Source organism: Xenopus tropicalis, chromosome 2 (genome assembly GCF_000004195.4).
Source record: "Xenopus tropicalis strain Nigerian chromosome 2, UCB_Xtro_10.0, whole genome shotgun sequence".
Lineage (NCBI taxonomy): Eukaryota > Metazoa > Chordata > Amphibia > Anura > Pipidae > Xenopus > Xenopus tropicalis.
Window position 1 is genome coordinate 68,887,841 of NC_030678.2, and position 18,865 is coordinate 68,906,705.

At 42.4% G+C, this 18,865-nt stretch overlaps 1 protein-coding gene across 4 annotated transcripts in view; it reads right to left on the bottom strand.

Moving 5' to 3' along the window:
* Positions 1 to 1,154: 1,154 nt before the first annotated feature.
* uhrf1bp1 (uhrf1 binding protein 1) overlaps positions 1,155 to 18,865 on the bottom strand; it is a 195,667-nt gene continuing 177,956 nt past the window's right edge. For all 4 annotated transcript variants that reach the window (XM_031896854.1, XM_031896853.1, XM_031896855.1 and 1 more), the window contains 2 exons: positions 2,102 to 2,169; positions 1,155 to 1,682 (listed from right to left, as the gene is read on the bottom strand). In XM_031896854.1, coding sequence (XP_031752714.1) covers positions 1,572 to 1,682; positions 2,102 to 2,169 — 179 coding nt within the window. In that variant the 3' untranslated portion in view covers positions 1,155 to 1,571. The remainder of the gene's footprint in view (positions 1,683 to 2,101; positions 2,170 to 18,865) is intronic.

Consider the following 18,865-nt stretch of genomic DNA (forward strand, 5'->3'; position numbering starts at 1 on the left):
ATTAAATATGTTAGTTATTTCACACTTTGTCAGTAGGTATCACTGTATCATTAGTTCATGTATTTAAAAAAAAAAAAACACCTTTCTGTGGATAGTTTTAAAGACTGTAATCCAAAGGGTTAACCTTCTTCTGGCCTTATACTATCATAATAGAGCTACATAAGGCTCAACTGTCATTTAAAGGGATAGAATTGCTTTTTTCAACATTAGTTCAATGAAAAGGGCTTGTGCTAAACAATGTTTACATGCTTCAATTTAAAGGAGACATATCCTATAAAAATTATGAATGTACCAGTGAATTATACTCCTCTAGATATAGAAGTGTGCTCAAAAAGTTGTGTTTCAGACTGATTTATAGAGAAATTCCACCAAAACCCCATTAGCCACGCCCATCCGTTCCACTTCCTGCTGGCAGAATTCTCTGGATGAGCTGGGGAGCCAGTGGCTCTCAGTACACTGCACTGTAGGATAGGAACCAATCAGCAGGTGGATTGACCTGATAGGGAACTGAAGCCTGTCTTTGCTTGTGTGAGTGCAGTGATTGGCTATCCCCCTCCTACTGTGATTCTGGCAGGGACCATTAAGACACGCCCACTCTTCATTTCACACTCGGACAGAGAAGTGATATGATCTATAGGGAGCTCCAATAAAGGGACCAATTTTACAGAGAGGATTAATGTTTAGCACGAAGTGAAACCAGCACCATATATTATTCATAATTGCCTACAAAATTAGTGTTTTTTCCCATTTATCCAATATGTCTCCTTTAAGGGGCAGTATACACAAAGAATACTTGAAAAATGTTTTAAAATACTTTTCGAATATTGTTTTAATCACAAAAAACTTTTCTGAAAAATCTTAAGCTGTATGGGCAAACAGGGAAACTGAAGCTACTCCATGTTTTGTACTTGTGAGGTAGATAATTAGATACCAATATACAAACCCCATCTTTCCCACTTTCTTTTGGTTGCGTTAGCAGGAGTTCCTCGGATATTTATGTCACGAATTGGCATTGGCAGAAGTTCAAAATAGTAGCACATCTCTTCAAATACCAAGCTAGTACAAGTTACCACTAAAAATGTTTCTCCTTTCCATTTAAAGATTTTTATATAGTATAATTGCCCCCTTTTCCGCAAATCACTTTAGGACATGTATACAATGAAAAAAAAAAATTTTACTTATTAATAAAATGTTTTTCCACATGTAACATTTTGTTTTGAACTCAAATAAATAATTAGTTAATTAATTTTCCTTTTAATCACAGTGATGTCCACTAATTACCCTATCATACAGACAATTCAGTTATATAAACCAGCATTTCTTGACAGTTTCTTATTCATGGCACAAATAAAAACAAAGCTAAAACTAACAGGACCTAGTGATTTACTCACAAGCTTTCCATCACAGAGGATCAAACAGTAGTTCTTACTTTAGTTTACCACCAGCATTTAAAACAACCAATTCTTACTGGAAACCATTCTCTGAATGGGAATTAATAACATGGAAGACACTATTGAGCATGGTTAAAAGAAAAAAGGGTAAGATTTTTTTTTTGTCAACATCAACCAGTGTCAAAGCTCAAAGTTAGGATCGTATTTCCAAATCTCCCGAAGAAGCCTCAGTTTCTGTTCATTCTGCTGGTCGAGCTTGATCTGTGCAGCTATTAGTTCTTTTTGCAGTTCCTGTAAACAAAAAAATAATAATTATATATATATATATATATATATCTGCCAAGGTCACAGCTTCCCATATCTAATTCTTTTATTAGGCAAATATAAAATATTTATTATGTGTATAAAAATTTGTGGTCACCTGCAGTACCTTATCTTTGTGGCCTTTAGCAATTTTTCGACTTTTAGCAAAATGTAACTTCCAAACACTGAAACTGTTCGATTTCATATGTTTCATGGGAACCTTGTATCATTTAGCCATACGTTTATTACAACAATATTGTAATAATAAATAAATAAAATCCGCACAAGGAAGAAAAAATATTAGATAGAGAAAGCATTTACTAGTGTGTAGTGGATTTTTATAACAGCAGCAGTTCTGCTTGTGTGTGAGTAGAATATGGCATGCCCAATAAAGCAAGACTTCTTACCTCCTTGCTTTGTGGTAATACTGATACTTCTTCCTTATCCAGAGAAGGGGCAGCATTTGTGTCATCCCCTAAAACAAGTAAATATGAAGCTCTTGGTGGACTCAAATATAAATACTAATGTAGGCAATGCAACATTTAAACAAAGTAACTTTAAACTAAGTGTGCTTTATCAGAGAGGTCTATGTAAATACAGCTATAAGCCCTTACAGAACTGCTCCGAAAAGAAACACCACATTTCTTTCCTTTCATTCTGTATAAATGATCTTCTGTGTCAGACTTCCTGCTTTCAGAAAAATCCTTTAGGGTATGGCACGAATCTGCTCAGTATGCTCCTCTCTCCCACTCCCATCTCAACTATCTTCCCCTCCCAACTGTGCTGTAATCTGAGCTACCAGCAGCTAGTGTTGCAGCACAGAAGTTACTAAGACCAAGCTAAAATGGCAGCTGATATCCTAAACAAACAGAAGGAGCTTCTAGGGCTGTTTACTCAGGTATGGTAAAGCATTCTGCAGAATACATATAGCATTCTAGCTTGCACTATAGTGGCTAATCTATTGGCAATAAAATGCAAAAATGCCTTTCCTTCTTCTTTAACAAATTTACCTAGTAACTTGAGTTGAATATAAAAAAAAATCTGATTATTCTGTGCTTTTTCAATATACTCTACCAACTTTAGAACAAGGCAAATCCAATACCCAGCATCATTTTCTTTGATTCTCACATAAAGGACTGTAAATTACAAAACATAGAAGGAATTGAGGAAAATAGAGAAGAAAGGAGCTATCTACTGCTACATAGTTTCAATAGTACATCTAGTCAAGACATGCAGTGAATGGGCTAGCAAGATAAATACAGTAGATACTGCTTTCAATAGCAATTACATTTACAAAATCTTTAAAAGCCTGTTTATCCAAATATGATAACTATGTATAAATATAAGGGGATCATATAATAATCTCTCTAATGCTTTATTTACCAGTAGGTCCTTCCAACTGACACAAGGGCACCCATTCTGATTAGAAGAAGGAGGTTCCGTCAAAATATTCTGAAAGGATTTTTTACTGTGAGAGCTGTGAAGTGTGGAATTACCTCCCTGAATCAGTCATACTGGATGCTACATTAGATAGCTTCAAGAAGGGGTTGGAGAGCAAGTGAGGAAATACAGGGTAATGGCTATAGCTTTTAGCACAAGTTGATCCAGGGACTGGTCCGATTGCCATCTTGGAGTCAGAAAGGAATTTTTTATAAATACACTTCTAAAAATCCCATAGGAATAAATAGAATTTGGGTGCGTTTTAAATGTATTAAGCTCTAAACTTACATTTTAATAAATCTGCCCCTTAGACTTTTGTGAAATGAAATGCCACCATTATCCAAGTGACAGATTTGCAGATTCTGCTGTATATTTTTAATCTTAAAGTGAGAAAACAGGAAAGAAACCTTAAAGGAAGACTGAATACCCCCCCACATTATTTAGGATAATTAGTGTTGAAAAAGTAAATTGTAAGAATTACAAAGAAAAGGTACACCACTTGTTCTCCAAACATAGTGTATTAATAGATACATGATGTGTAGTAAACTACATAAGGTCACTGTATACTTGACAACATTTATATCACTTTACCTGTCAAGTGTGATATGCAATGCAATGCAAGTTTTACATCCTGGTTTTCCATTACTGATGTAATGTTTCAATCGTATGAATAGCAAAAAAAAAACCAAGAAGCACACTGAGGTTGCAAGCCGTGTAAAAAAAAGTGTTTTATTTGCCCAAGTACATTAACACTTTTTTTTATATATAGAAAAGTGTTAACAAATATACATTTAGTCCACATATGTGCATAATTCAAATCATTGTGTCAGATATTAACATAGTGTATAGCTGGAACACTCATCTCTGAGACATATAGAGGACTAGTTCAGCATATCATACTCAGTACCTCCATGAGACTCATTGTAGTATGCTGGAATAATCTCCCACTCAGTGTTATCCAGTGTTATCCCGTTAGTAATTTAACGATAAATATTAGATTGTTGCAATTGAAACAGAGAAATGTTCTGGATTAACAAATTAAATACAATTTGGTACCGAGGTCTGAAAAAAGAATATACGCCTGCAATGTTTATCTTTAAATTACTAACTGGATAACACTAGATACACTGGGAGATTATTCCAGCATACTACAATGAGTCTCAGGGAGGTACTGAGTATGATATGCTGAACTAGTCCTCTATATAGTCCTCTATACGCCTCAGAGATAAGTGTTCCGGCTATACACTATGTTAATATCTGACACAATGACTTGAATTATGTGTGACTTGAATTTTTTTTGCTGTTGGATATTGACCCCCCATGGTCAGGTTCTTCCAGTATTTGCACCTGATACCTGTTAGGGTATGTTAACAGAGAGTTGAGCTCCCCAATACTGCTATTGCTCAATCATATGAATAGTCAGGGAAGGCAGTGGAGGGGTAAATGGTAAGAGACTGACAGATTTTGATTTCAATAGAAATTACAATAAATGGGGAAAATGGATGGGTATACACACTATTGGGTGGGGCTTGGCATGACCCAACTGTCTTTGTACATATTGGTATTAATGACAATATTAAGGTAGGTGGAGGACTTCCAATGTCATTTTTTGGGAAATTTTACCTGTGCCATGTACAACTAGGAAGACAGGGGAAGTTCAAGAAGTAAAATGCATCCCTAAAATCTTGGTGTATGGAAAAAGCTAAGGGGTTCCTAGAGCACTGAGCTCATTTTTTCTTGGGGTAAAATCTATATAGCTTAAAGGAGAAAGAAAGGTAAAAACTAAGTAAGCTTTATCTAAGGTCTATGTAAATACAGCCATAAGTACTTACACTAATACTGAGTACTCAATCAAAAAAAACACAGGATTTCTTGTTTCTTTTTTTGTAATCATGTTCTTAGGGTATCTGACTTTCTCTCTCAGAAAAAAAACCATTGTAAGCAAGTAAAGAACAAGTAAAGATGTCAAAAAGCAAAACCAATGTGGTTTGATAGAAGTGTTAGTGTTGAAGCTGGTACCTTCAATGGATTCATAGTAACATAGTAAGTGAAGTTGAAAAAAGACATATGTTCATCATGTTCAACCATAATGCCTATATATAACCTGCCTAACTGCTAGTACATCCAGAGGAAGGCAACCCCCCCCCCCCCCCTGAAGCCTCTATAATTTGCCGCAGAGGGGAAAAAATTATTTCCAGACTCCTGAATTCTTGCTCTTGTGTCAGTTGGAAGGACCTACTGGTAAATAAAGCATTAGAGAGGTTATTATATGATCCCCTCATATATTTGTAACCCTTTCTTGGCACATTCACTTATATATGGGCTGTATTTTCAGGTGTGTTCTTCAAAGAATATTGATACTGGGAACTGGGAACAGCGCAGTGCCTCCACCTAGTGGACACTGAGGAACACACCTCTAGGGGATTTCCACTAGGAAATAATCACACACAGCTTTTGCAGAAATGTTAAACTTTATATAACTGTTGGAGTTGGAAGTTAACACTTTATGTATAACTGATTTTCCTGCTCTGAGGAACCCATGTAGTTTATCCACAGCTGGCACAGACAGTCTCTATAGATGCCCAATCCCCACTTGGATCCGGATAAACCACAACCCTTAGGTTAGTTCAGTCCCTTCCCCAAGAGCTCTTTAGTCCCCCCAGGTAGCGCTACCTGCCCAGAGTACCTTCCCTGTATAAAGGTGGCTGCTCCCACGTAGCAGGCAAACGAGCAATACCTGTTCACATCAGGGGGCACACACAAGAGATACCACTGAGGACTGATTCCTTCCTGGCAGCCCAGCAGACTTTTTCCTTTCAAGTCTAACACACAATATGGCTGCTCACACTGTATCTCTTTCAACTCTGGCAAACAACAGCAGGGGCTCCCTTTATAAACTGCTGGGCCCGCCCCTAAATTTTTGGCTCCAAAGCATAGGCACACCTCTCCCAGACGTGCACTGGGGCAGCCAGCCAACCGGATCCCTCCCCAGGCTGTAGCTAGGCTGGATGAGATCACAGACTGAGAAACAGGGGACAGGGTTCTCTGATCCCCTACATTCTCCCCTTGGAAAAACCGGCAACGGCCTCGCTTGCCTTACCTCCTTACACTCAGAAACAGTACAACACTCCACAGGGTTCTCCACAGCAGTCTCCCTTTGACTCAACCCCTCATCTCCTTCAGGGGAGTCACTTTCATATATGGAAGGCTCATAGTAGGACTTCTGTACTGTTGGGCCTTTGTAAGTCTTACAGTTCCGGGCCTGATGACCCATCACATGGCACTTGTAACATTTCCCTGGAAGTCTCTTACGCCGCCGGCGTACTTTACACAATGCAGACTGGACCTGAACCTCATCAGGAACAGGGCAGTTTGGCTGTATGTGGCCTATCCTGCCACACCGGTAGCACGTTGGAGGTTTCCTCGTCTCAGTTGGGGTTTTGGCTCTCTCTGACAGTTGAGCTTTAAACGCTTCCAACTCTTTGCGAAGTCTCTTATTTTCCTCCAGCAGCTTTGCATCAGCAGGGGACTTCTCTGCATGCCCTAGGGTGGAACTCCTCCTCACCCTCACATAGGCATCAGCCTCCTCCCGCCGAACTCTCTCCATCAGAGCAACATAGCCAGGGGTTAGTGTATCCTGGTAGTAAGCTCTAATTGTCAAGGCAACAGGGTCACTATTTAAAGTCCCTCTCCTCATTTGGCGAATCCTCAGGGAATCCATTTCAGAGCTTTGGATTACCCCACGACTCACCAGCAATCTCAGGCCTTGCTCCACCCGCACCAGATAGGCAGACAGGGCTTCCTTCTCTTTCTGGAAGGTAGAGTGGAAGTTGTGGAGCATCTCTGTAGTACTTGCTACAGGGCCAAACGTCACCTCTAGGACTTCTATCAGGTCGCCTGAAGTAGCATCAGGGTGACTAACTAGGTAGGATTTTACCACATCCACAGCAGGGCAGCGAAGGCTCTCAAGGATCTTCCTTCTCATGGTTGCCTCAGGGCCGGTCCAATCTCTCACGGACACCACAGTGGAGTCTCTCCAACTCTCAAATGAGTCCTCATCCGAGGGTACCGGATCTGCACCTGAAAACACTTTAAGTCTTTTAAAATTACCATTCCAGGCCAGCTGAGTCAGTTGGTCAGTCAGTAGTCCCAGCGCACTCACAATATCAGGGGTATCCAGCTGGCCTCCCGAGCTAGGCCGACTCCCCTTGGAGACCACGCTCTCACTGGATGGACATTGCTTTACTTGACTCTGTTCAGCTGGCGAATCAAACAGTCTCTTACTGGGCAGCACACCTCCCGGTGCTGTAACTGCAAACTGGGAAACAAGGGTGTCAACATGGGTAGTTAAATCATCTGCGTCATCAGACAGATCTGGCAGAACAACCTTCCATAGCCCTTCATCTCCCGCATCAATATCAGGGGGAACCCTCTCACGGTCTATCTCTCTGGGGCTGTCTATAAGGACATTCAGCAGAACCCCGGCAGAATCTCGCCGTGACGCAGCCACCCTTGGGCGGAAAAATATGGGCTCCCCATCAAGGATTTCATAAATAGAATCTTCCTTTACTCTTGGCATCATGGGCCCCACAACAGCAACCTTCCGGGGGTTAAGTCCCAAAGCATTGCACCACTGACGAACAGTTTGTGGGGTTTCATGTGCAGCCATGCTTTCGTCCAACATTCCCAGCTTCCCAATAGAATCTCAGCAGTGCCTCCAAAATGTAACCCTTTCTTGGCACATTCACTTATATATGGGCTGTATTTTCAGGAGATGTGTGTTCTTCAAAGAATATTGATACTGGGAACTGGGAACAGCGCAGTGCCTCCACCTAGTGGACACTGAGGAACACACCTCTAGGGGATTTCCACTAGGAAATAATCACACACAGCTTTTGCAGAAATGTTAAACTTTATATAACTGTTGGAGTTGGAAGTTAACACTTTATGTATAACTGATTTTCCTGCTCTGAGGAACCCATGTAGTTTATCCACAGCTGGCACAGACAGTCTCTATAGATGCCCAATCCCCACTTGGATCCGGATAAACCACAACCCTTAGGTTAGTTCAGTCCCTTCCCCAAGAGCTCTTTAGTCCCCCCAGGTAGCGCTACCTGCCCAGAGTACCTTCCCTGTATAAAGATGGCTGCTCCCACGTAGCAGGCAAACGAGCAATACCTGTTCACAGCAGGGGACACACACAAGAGATAACACTGAGGACTGATTCCTTCCTGGCAGCCCAGCAGACTTTTTCCTTTCAAGTCTAACACACAATATGGCTGCTCACACTGTATCTCTTTCAACTCTGGCAAACAACAGCAGGGGCTCCCTTTATAAACTGCTGGGCCCGACCCTAGATTTTTGGCTCCAAAGCTTAGGCACACCTCTCCCAGACTGCACTGGGGCAGCCAGCCAACCGGATCCCTCCCCAGGCTGTAGCTAGGCTGGATGAGATCACAGACTGAGAAACAGGGGACAGGGTTCTCTGATCCCCTACATTTTTATACATAGTAATCATGTCACTAAGCGCCTATTCTCCAGTGTAAACATACCTAACTTGACCAGTCTTTCCATACCCTTTACCAGCTTAGTTCCCCTTCTCTGGACCCTCTCTAATTCGATAATGTTCCGTTTGAGCACTGGAGACCAAAAGTGAACAGCATATTCTAGATGGGGCCTTACTAGCGCTCTGTAAAGGGGAAGAATAACACCCTCCTCCTGTGAATCTATGCCCCTTTTAATACAGCTCCAAACTATTTCCATTTCTGAACCTTTGCAATACCAATATCACAGCTTTTTTACCAATTTACCTGAGTATTATCATTCCTCCCAAATTTGATACCCCTATCTCTAACCTGATCAAGGGCTTAAGCTCAAAACTTGGTCTTCCTTCTAAAAGAAGAAGTACAATAACTTCCTCCTTTCTGAACTGACCTGGGCCCATACACATTTATCAGTGTCATAAATATGCACATCAAGGAACCGAGAAAGAGTAAATGTGTGGCTTTGAACCAAAAAGTCAAACAAAGTGTTTATAAAATAAAATATTTCAACAATTTCCATACTGGTGGAAATGGTAAGATTGCTGACATTAACTACCTCTTCATTATCACAATTAAGAGTTTATCGTATATTTGCCAACCTTTCAACCCATATATAATCACTTCGACTAAAAAAATTAAGTAAACCTGTTCCTGCCAATGTTCAGGCCATCTTTCAGCACTCTAATGCCCTTTGAGAAATGCTCCATAGTAGCAGTAAATAAATTAATAGACTGATCCCTAAACTCCACTTGCTATTACTGACCTCCCAATATGTGTGCAGAAATTCATTCCAAATGGCAAAATTTTCTTGGGGTTCTTAAATACCAGTTAATGTTCTTTACACCTGCTGCAATACCTGTTAAACTTCTATTAAAAACCCTCCCTACTGGAAAAACGTTTGTGGCATTTAAGCCACATGAAACTGCTTCAGTTTGATTTTGTTACATGTCCTGTTCAATGTGCCCTGTGGGAGTCAAAACTTAATTTTTTTCAAATCTACTTCTATGCCCAAAAAGTGGATCACCTTGCAAGAGGATACTTTTTTCTTTTAATAAAGGTATCCCAATTTTGCTGCAAACCAAAATTAAATGGTCTAGATTTAAGGCACATTCTGCCAAATTAGCGGGGCCTACAAACAAAAATCATCTAGATAGTCAAGTATACGTTTTAAACCCAATTCCATTGGTACTACCCATTCTAAATATTTAGAGAAGAGGTCAAAATAATAGCAAGAAAGGGAACAACCAATAGGAAGGCATTTATCAAAATAATACTAGCTTTCATAAAGCCTGAACCCAGACTGTATATAACTTTTGGCTAAGTGGCCCACTTTTACACATTGATTTATTAGACCTACAGCACAGTCAATTGATGTGTAACTTCACCATGCAAACTTGAAAAAATTTGAAAGGCTTCTTAAATGGACCTTTCCTTAATTAAAGCTCTTTATGTATTTTAGCTCTCACTGTATCTGGGTCTAGAACAACTGACTTAAGGTTTTCATAAACTGACTGAGGCCCTATATCTACATTATGGGAGATGCAAAAATCTTCTAATTAGTGACGCTTTCTCCTGGTTTGGATAAAGTTTTAAATAGGGTGTTTGCCCTTTGCCACTTGCTCCTTACCAGTTCCCTTTGCTGTGGAATTAGACACAATTTCAAAAAAGTCAATAAAAAGCAGAGTGATATCCTCTGTGTAAGGGTACCTGGTGGTCTAGTGGGGCGGCGGGGACGCCCGCCGCCTCCTCCGTTGCGGGGACGCCCGCCGACTCTTCCTAGGGGTGCGCGCGCTCGGCGCGCAGCCCTTTAAACTCTGAGCCCATACGCGCATCCGGCGCATGCGCGTTCTCTCCCTGGTTGCGCACGCATGCGCACTTGCGTCCTTCATCCGGCGCTGCGTGTGACGTCACTATGGCGCCAAATTCGAATATTTAAAGCGGTTTCTGCAGCATAATCATTGCCCAACGTAGGTTTTCCTCCTGTGAGTTCCTGGGTGTGTTATTCCTGTTCTGCTGATCTGTTTTGACCTCTGCCTGTCCTTGACCTTCCTGTACTGCTGCCTGAACCGACCTTTGCCTGAATTTTGACTACTCTTCCGGATTCTGTTTGGTACCGTGCTGCCTTATTGTTGTTGACCCCGGCCTGACCTCTGACTACCCTTTTGGACTCTGACTTGGCACTTTACTCTCTGAAACGTTGCTGACCCCGGCCTGATCCCTGACTTTGTCTTCTTGTGCCCATTCTCCCCCTAGAACGGTTCTGGTTCCCTTGCCTGCTCAGAACTCTTTCCCTGGGCTCCTCACTGTAAGACCTGGCGGCATCCGAGTAGCGAAGGGCTCCTCCCGACGTGAAAGGCGGCGGTTATAGGCAGAAGCGTGAGCCGAGACCAGGCCCTTGGGAACTGTTCTGAGTTTTGGGATACCGACCGTGACATTACGTTGGGCCCGATATGGATGCTGAAGGGCCTGCTGGGTCACCCACTTCCTCCAAGGCATTTCGGGCGAGCCTCCTTCAGCGTATTGGGCAACAAGAGATTCAACAAGATCAAATCATCCAATGCCTTCAGAGACTCTCTGCGAGGTTAGATGAGCTCCAGCAACAGCCGTCCGCTGCCACTTCTGCTCTTCCTGAAAGCCGATCCCCGTCTCCCACTCCAGGGATGCAAGTAGTGGAGCCTAAGGTACCGTTCCCCGAAAAGTTTTCCGGGGAGCGAAGTAAATTTTTTGCCTTCCAGGAGGCTTGTAAATTGTATTTTGGGTTCCTCCCTCGCTCTTTTCCCACTGAGGAGCTCAAAGTTAGCTTTGTCATGACTCTTCTTATTGGGGATCCTCAATTATGGGCATTTTCCTTATCCCCTTCTGATCCAGCCCATACATCCCTAGACTCCTTTTTTAAGGCCATGGCAATAATCTATGATGACCCCGATCGTACTGCCTCTGCTGATTCGGCTATTCGTAACCTCAGACAAGGCAAACGACGGGTTGAGGATTATTGTTCTGAGTTCCGCCGCTGGGCGGTTGAAACGGGCTGGAATGATACTGCCCTACGTAGTCAGTTTAGGATTGGGCTATCTGATGCTGTAAAAGATAGTCTGGTAAATTTTCCTGCTCAACCCTCTTTAGACTCCCTGATGCATCTTGTCATTCAGATTGATAGGAGGCATAGGGAGAGACGTCAAGAGAGGGTCCCAGTAGTCACTCCCCACACCATTCCTGCAGAGTATGTGCCCAAACCTGAAACGGTTTTCTCTAGGTCCTCTGAAGAGCCTATGCAGTTAGGTTCAACCCGTTTATCTTCTGAGGAAAAAGCTCGCAGGCGGTCTAATGGGTTGTGTCTTTACTGTGGGGATAAGGGTCACTTCCGTGGAACCTGTCCCAAAAGGCCGGGAAACGACAGAGTCTAAGCAGGTCTGGGGAGTCCTGCTTGGGCAATGTCTTTTCTACTCCCCAACAATGTTCTTCTAAGCTCATGGTTCCGGTCCTTTTGGAATGGGTTACGGGTTCTGTGGAAAGCTTAGCTTTCATTGATACTGGGGCAGAAGGGAACTTTCTGGATGGTGATTTTGCCCGTAGGTGCAGTATACCCACGATTCCTTTATTTCCTTCAGTTAAGGTGCTTGCTATTGACGGAACCTCTCTAGGCTCCGGTTTTATTTCCTCCAAATCGGTAGAGTGTTCTATGTCTTTGAATCCTTGCCATGCAGAATCAATTTCTTTTTTCATCATTAATTGTCCCATTACCCCCGTGATTTTAGGTCTCCCCTGGTTACGTAAGCATAATCCACTAATCGATTGGCCAACTAATAAAATACTCCAATGGGGAGATAAGTGCCAGTATTCTTGTATCCAGCCTTCTCAAATGCTTGCTACTACCTCTATTGAGGGGTTACCAGTTCATTACTCCCTTTTTTCAGACGTCTTTTCAAAAAAGGCAGCCGAAACCCTTCCCCCTCATAGACCTTACGATTGTGCCATAGATTTGGTTCCTGGTTCTACTCCCCCTAGAGGTAGAACCTACCCCTTATCTCTTCCCGAGACTCAGGCTATGGAAGAGTACATTAAAGAAAACTTAGAAAGAGGGTTTATAAGACCCTCCTCCTCTCCTGCTGGAGCAGGCTTCTTCTTCGTGGAGAAGAAAGATGGGGGCCTCAGGCCATGCATCGATTATAGGGGTCTAAACAAAATCACAGTTAAAAATCGTTATCCCCTTCCTTTGATTTCTGAACTCTTTGACAGGGTGAAGGGAGCCACTATCTTCTCTAAGCTCGATCTTAGGGGAGCTTACAACTTAATACGAATTCGGGAGGGGGACGAGTGGAAAACGGCCTTTAATACCCGTGATGGGCACTACGAATATCTAGTAATGCCCTTTGGTTTATGTAACGCTCCCGCAGTTTTCCAGGAATTAGTAAATGACATTTTCCGTGATCTCTTAGGCCGATCTGTGGTAGTTTACTTGGACGATATTCTGATTTATTCCAGCAATTTGTCTGATCATCGTGCCCATGTCCAGGAAGTTTTATTGAGATTGAGACAAAATCATCTGTATGCTAAGATTGAAAAGTGTGTCTTTGAGGTCTCGTCAGTTCATTTTCTGGGGTATATTATTTCCAAAAGGGGTCTGGAAATGGATCCTGCCAAGGTTCAAGCTATTCTAGATTGGGTGCAACCTTCGTCTTTGCGTGCCATTCAAAGATTTTTGGGTTTTGCTAATTACTACAGACAATTTATTAAGAATTATTCCTCCCTCATGGCTCCAATTACTGCCCTTACTAAGAGAGGTGCTGATCCTACTATGTGGCCTCAGGAGGCCTTACTTGCCTTCAAAAAACTAAAGGAAGCTTTCGTTTCTGCTCCGGTTCTGCAGCATCCAGATACTACTCTCCCATTTTTGGTAGAGGTGGATGCTTCTGAGATTGGGGCAGGAGCAGTTCTGTCTCAGCGTCACCCAGTCACCAATAAGGTCCATCCTTGCAGTTATTTTTCCAAAAAATTCTCTCCTACTGAGATGAATTATGATATTGGTAATAGGGAGTTATTAGCCATAAAATTGGCATTTGGAGAGTGGAGACACCTTCTGGAGGGGGCTAAACATATGGTTACAGTCTTTACAGATCATAAGAATCTCCTATATATTGAGTCTGCTAAACGCCTAAATCCTAGACAGGCCAGATGGGCTCTATTCTTTTCTCGTTTTAATTTTATCATAACTTATAGACCAGGTGACAAAAATGTCAAAGCAGATGCCCTGTCCAGGAGTTTTGATTCCAACCCACGGGAAGAGCGGAACCCTGGTTCCATTATCTCTAAATCTGTGATTATTGCAGGCCTGAGTCCGGATTTACATTCTTCCTTGTCCAAAGCCCAGGGTACTCCTCCTCCTAATTTACCCCCAGAAAATTATTTGTTCCTGAAAACCTTCGTGAGGCGGTTTTGTTGGAAACCCATGATTCTAGGGTGGCCGGGCACCCGGGTCGCAACAAAAGCTGTTCTCTCCTATCCCGTATCCTCTGGTGGCCCACTTTGAAACAAGACGTTGGTAATTATGTTGACTCCTGTCCAGTCTGTCAACGCTCCAAACCATCCAGGTCTTTGCCCCAGGGTCTGCTACAGTCACTTCCTATTCCTGAAAAGCCATGGACTCACATCTCCATGGATTTTATTGTAGATTTACCCCCTTCCAATGGGAATACGGTCATATGGGTGGTAGTAGACCGCTTTAGTAAAATGTCGCATTTTATTCCCCTTCCCGCCCTCCCATCTGCCAAGTCACTTGCTGAACGGTTCTTGTCTGAAATTTTCAAGCTCCACGGTGCCCCGCTGAATATTGTCTCTGATAGGGGGGTTCAGTTTGTTTCCAGGTTTTGGCGGGCCTTCTGCTCTTTGATGGGTACAGATTTGTCCTTCTCCTCAGCCTATCATCCACAGACCAACGGGCAGACAGAAAGGACAAATCAGTCTCTGGAACAGTACCTCAGATGTTATGTTTCCAGTAACCAATCCCTTTGGGCAGATTTCCTTCCATGGGCTGAATTTGCATTTAATAACTCCACTCACTCATCCACTGGGGAATCCCCATTTTTTATTGTTTTTGGGTACCATCCCAGGGCGTTCTCTTTTTCTACCGCATCTTCGGATGTGCCTGCGGTTAATTCCTTAGTCGGTCAGTTCTCCAACATTTGGCAAAAGGTTCAAAAATCATTATCCACCGCAATAGCTGCTCAAAAGAAAGCCTTTGATAAGCATCATAAAGCATCGCCTGAATATCAGGTTGGTGATAGAGTGTGGCTTTCCTCAAAAAATGTTCCCTTAAAAGTTCCATCCTCCAAATTTGGTCCCAAATTTATTGGACCTTTTTCAGTGTCTAAAGTTATAAACCCCAACACCGTCCGCTTAGAGCTTCCTCCCGAACTCAAAATTTCTAACTCTTTTCATGTTTCTTTGTTAAAGCCCGCTAGAGTAGTTCGGCAGAGGACTCCTCCTCCTCCTATTGCGGTGGAGGGTCAATCTGAGTATATCGTACAAAGGGTAGTGGACTCTCGCTTCTCAAGGGGTAAACTTCAATATCTGGTGCATTGGAAAGGGTATGGTCCAGAGGAGAGGTCTTGGGTGCCAGCATCTGATGTCCGGGCTGATCGTCTTGTACGACAGTTCCATACCAGGTTTCCTCATAAACCTAGGGGTCCGGTGGCCCCCTCTGGAGGGGGGGGTAATGTAAGGGTACCTGGTGGTCTAGTGGGGCGGCGGGGACGCCCGCCGCCTCCTCCGTTGCGGGGACGCCCGCCGACTCTTCCTAGGGGTGCGCGCGCTCGGCGCGCAGCCCTTTAAACTCTGAGCCCATACGCGTTCTCTCCCTGGTTGCGCACGCATGCGCACTTGCGTCCTTCATCCGGCGCTGCGTGTGACGTCACTATGGCGCCAAATTCGAATATTTATAGCGGTTTCTGCAGCATAATCATTGCCCAACGTAGGTTTTCCTCCTGTGAGTTCCTGGGTGTGTTATTCCTGTTCTGCTGATCTGTTTTGACCTCTGCCTGTCCTTGACCTTCCTGTACTGCTGCCTGAACCGACCTTTGCCTGAATTTTGACTACTCTTCCGGATTCTGTTTGGTACCGTGCTGCCTTATTGTTGTTGACCCCGGCCTGACCTCTGACTACCCTTTTGGACTCTGACTTGGCACTTTACTCTCTGAAACGTTGCTGACCCCGGCCTGATCCCCGACTTTGTCTTCTTGTGCCCATTCTCCCCCTAGAACGGTTCTGGTTCCCTTGCCTGCTCAGAACTCTTTCCCTGGGCTCCTCACTGTAAGACCTGGCGGCATCCGAGTAGCGAAGGGCTCCTCCCGACGTGAAAGGCGGCGGTTATAGGCAGAAGCGTGAGCCGAGACCAGGCCCTTGGGAACTGTTCTGAGTTTTGGGATACCGACCGTGACACTCTGCCAGCTGAACATGTGTGTTTGTAGCAGCAATTATCCTGCCACTTGCAGAATGTGTCATTGAATTCCCAACATGTATTGGGCTTGACATTATTGCTAGCCACAAATCAATGTCTTTAGTTTCCAATTCCAGCTTTCTGTGCACAGCCATTTTGGTCTAAAATGTTTCATCAAATATAAACCATTCTATTAACTTGCAGCAAACTTTTGCAATTCTAGGACAGGAGGAAGGAAGGAATGATCTTCTACATTTCTAAATCTGTGCCAGCATTTCTGTTGCTGTTCAGAGGTCTTCAGGAGTTTCATACTCTATATACTCAGAATTACAAAAGCATGTGGAATATAGATTCTCCCATAAATTAATGCAAATTTTGTTTTATGGGCACAAAGAACAATGGTAAATGGAATGTGTGATAATTTTGCTAAAATCTAATAAAATCACTCAAATAAAAATGTAATTATACAGTAAGATTTACATTCAGGTTTTCTATCTCTGCTTTTTGCATATACCATACTGTTTGGGAGGAATTACATTAGTTTGAAGGAAAACTAGGAATTAAGAAAATCAAAATTTAATATGAGATTTATTTCAAGGAAGTAATAAAATTTCTAAATATAATCAATTAAAAATTCTGTACTATTTCTGAAATAATCAAGATAATCTTTAGTATTCTTGCTGCACTTAATTTTCATGCCGGAGTTGTCTGGCAAAAAAATTCACACACACCAATGATGTACAGAGAGATATAATGAGTGAACAAGCAATAACAGATTGCTGATAGGGATAGTAAAGAGAAACTGGTGTATTTAAAAAAACAGTACTGAATACTTAACTTACCATAGTTTCTTATTTTTTGAAATATATTATATATATATATATTTAACAACTCTTTACCTTAAAAAATGCCTAGCCTGAGAGGGTGAAGGAATAGTACAAGATCATTGATCTGAGCATGAAAGGTGGCCCATACACGTTAAGATCCGCTCATTCGGCAAGGTCACCAAACAAGTGGATCTTCTCCTGATATGCCCACCCAAGGTGGGCGATATTGGGCTAATTCAATTATTTAGCCCTAGGGCCAAAAGATCGAATTACAGCAACAGGCACAGGAGCCACCAGATTGAGGGCCACATCAATCAAAATCAAACCTGCCTGATCGACACCTAGGGGCATATTTATTAAAGTGTGGTTAAAACGGCATTATAACACAGAAAATTACGCCGCCGTTCGCGGTGTTAAATTTGGCGTACTTGCATACTGGCGGCTATTTCTGCGTTGTGTAAAACTGCCGTGTATACGGCGTTGTCTCTTACGGAGATGACCGCAAAAGCGTGAATGTAATTTTGCACATGCACGTTCTTTTACTTCCGTGTTTTATTAATTTATTAAAGTTTCCTCAAGTTGTTTTCATTGGTTGGTTAAAAACGGCGTTATTAATTTAATTTATATAAAACGCGATAATTACGCCCATTGAAATGAATGGGCTGTGACGATTACGGCGTAAAATTTGCTTAAGTCGCCAGCGTACTTGCGTAAATGAAGACGCGGTTGAAGAACGGCGGAATTAATGGCGTAAGTTTAGGTTTACGCCACGTTTAACGCCGAAAAAACAGCGTAAATCATTTTACGCGCTTTAATAAATATGCCCCCTAGACGATTGTTGGCCAAATATCTATCCCTGTCAGGGGACCCATACACTGCCAGATAAACTGCCAAAATGGTCTTAAAGGAGAAGGAAAGGTAAAAACTAAGTAAGCTTTATCAGAAAGGTCTATGTAAATACAGCCATAAGCACTCACAGAAATGCTGCACTGAGTACTCTATCAAAAAAAAAACGCAGGATGTCTTGTCTACATTTTTGTAAACATGTTGTTCGGGTATCTGACTTTCTCTCTCAGAAACATCCTTAATTGCAGAGTCTGCACAGCTCTCTCCTCTCTTCTGCTACCCATAAGAATGCTAAGAATTTCCTCCCCCCACCCTTAGGGATGTGTGATCTCAGCTCTAACGGATAGAGCTGGAGCAGGAAGCTATTTAAAATGGCAGCTGCTGTCCTAAGCAAACAGAGAAAGATTCTAGGGCTCTTTACTCAGGTAAGGCAACACTTTCTGCAGATTAAATATATTGTTCTAGGTGGCACTACTGTGGCAAATCTATTGCCAGTAAAATGCCAAAATGACTTTCCTTCTCCTTTAAGGACTTGAATCACTAGTTTAAATCTGCCCATGAATGGCCACCTTAAAGGAACAGTAACATCAAAAAATTATTATGTTTTAAAGTAATCAAAATATAATGTGCTGTTGCTCTGCAAAAAACTGGTGTTTTTGCTACAGAAAAGCTACTATATAAATAAGCTGCTGTGTAGCCATGGGGGCAGCCATTCAAGCTGGAAAAAAGGAGAAAAGGCACAGGTTACATAGCAGATAACTAGTAGATAAGCCCCATATAATGGGGGTTTATCTGTTATCTGCTAAGTAACCTGTGCCTTTTCTCCTTTGAATGGCTGCCCCCAGGGCTACACAGCAGCTTACTTATATAAACTATAGTAGTCTTTCTGAGGCAAGCACACCAGCTGTACCAGTGCAGGGCAACAGTACATTATATTGTAATTACTTTTAAACACTTTCATTTTTTGGTGTTACTGTTCCTTTAACTTTGTAATACATGATTGTCACCAATACTATTGTGCATAGCTTTCTTACTGGAAACGCACCAGAAGCTTGGATTTGTTTATAACCATCTTTATACCTG